This window comes from Mus pahari, chromosome 6 (genome assembly GCF_900095145.1).
Source record: "Mus pahari chromosome 6, PAHARI_EIJ_v1.1, whole genome shotgun sequence".
NCBI classification, from domain to species: Eukaryota; Metazoa; Chordata; class Mammalia; order Rodentia; family Muridae; genus Mus; species Mus pahari.
This window is the reverse complement of record NC_034595.1, coordinates 67673758-67675404: the sequence shown is the minus strand read 5'-3', so window position 1 is coordinate 67675404 and position 1647 is coordinate 67673758. Positions and strand designations below refer to the sequence as shown.

The 1647-nt window shown below is 37.1% G+C and overlaps 1 protein-coding gene across 2 annotated transcripts in view; it reads right to left on the bottom strand.

Moving 5' to 3' along the window:
* Positions 1 to 1647, bottom strand: part of Ipp (intracisternal A particle-promoted polypeptide) — a 27345-nt gene that overhangs the window by 1976 nt on the left and 23722 nt on the right. For both annotated transcript variants that reach the window (XM_021200488.2, XM_029539938.1), the window contains one exon: positions 1193 to 1413. In XM_021200488.2, the coding sequence (XP_021056147.1) occupies positions 1193 to 1413 (221 nt within the window). The remainder of the gene's footprint in view (positions 1 to 1192; positions 1414 to 1647) is intronic.

Below are 1647 nucleotides of genomic sequence, written 5' to 3'. Positions count from 1 at the left end.
CTGGTGAGACGGCTCAGTGGTTAAGAGCACCGACTGCTCTTCCAAAGGTCCTGAGTTCAAATCCCAGCAACCACATGGTGGCTCACAACCATCTGTAACAAAAATCTGATGCCCTCTTCTGGAGTGTCTGAAGACAGCTACAGTGTACACACATATAATAAATAAATAAATCTTTAAAAAAAAAAAAGAAATAGAAACTAGTAATTAAAAATTATCTGGAAAAATCTCCATACATTAGTAAATTACGTTATGTATATATTTTTTTCATGTTATTGCTGTAGACTGGACCAAGTGACTCACAGTGGCTAAGTGTACATTTTACTATTTACTTAATACTCCCAAAGCCATAAGATACTTATAACAACCCACTGGTCCAAATAAAAATTATCAGAAATTAAAACAATATTTTAAGGTAAATATTAATTAAATACAAGACCTGGAGAGATAGATCAGTAATTAAGAATTCTTACTGCTCTTACAGATGACCCAGTTTTGATTCCTAGCAGCCACAATTGGCACCCCACAACTGCCTGTACACATACATAAAAAATAATAAAGTTTTAAAAATTAAAACAAAACACTATCAAATATGTAGGATGCAGTTAAAGTAGTATCTAAAGAAAATGTATAGGGCTGGCAATATAAGATCATTTGCATACACAAACCATGAAAATTTTAAAACATTTTAAATTACTTTATGTTATGCCTTCTTGTATGTCTTACACCGTGTGTGTGTGCTGCCCAAGGAAGCAAAAAGAGGATGTTGGATGCCCTGGAACTGGAGTTAGAGACAGCTGTGAGCTGGAAACTAAATCTGGGTCATCCCTGCAAGAGCAGTCATTGGTTTTAGCTACTTAGCAATATATCCATTGTGTACCAAAACTTAAAAGAATATTTATAGGTATAAATGATAAAAAAATTGAAGATTTATAATCTGACATCTCAGTTTCTAATTTAACAAATTAGGAAAGGGCAAAAATCCAAACTATACATGCAAGAAAAAATAAAAATAGAAGTAGTAGAAAATGGACAGCAATTAACAGAAATTTTAAAAAGTGATGCATAAAGTTTGTTCTTTAAAAAGAGAAAGAGAAAATTGATAATCAAAACAATGAGTGAAAGAGAACAGCACATCAGTACAGATGTGACAGAGAATAAGAAGACAATAAGCATCTGAACTCATCCAACCCACCTCTTCGAAGGAGTACTTTTCTACAGTATGAAGGGCATCTTGTGTCTCATTCCACCCTCCAATAGCATAGATGCAGTCATTGAGTGCTGCCACCCCAAGATATGCTCTTCTGGTTCCCATAGGAGGAAGTGGAGACCAGCGCTTGGAAAGTGGATCATAAACCTCAAAGGAACGGAGCTCTAGTCCCTCATTGCTGATTCCTCCAACTGCATAAATTAAACCTGAAAAAGAAAAGATCTGTGCTCAGTTTCTACTGAGCAGGTTACAGGCTAACCACGGTGGCACAAGCCTCTGATTCCAGCACGCAGGAGGCAGAAGCAGCCAGACCAGCCTGCTGTACATAGTGAGCTTCAGGACAACAGCCAGAGCTACATAGTGAGACTCTGTCTTAAAAAAAAAATTAAACAGGGGCTGGTGAGATGGCTCAGTGGGTAAGAGCACCCGACTGCTCTTCC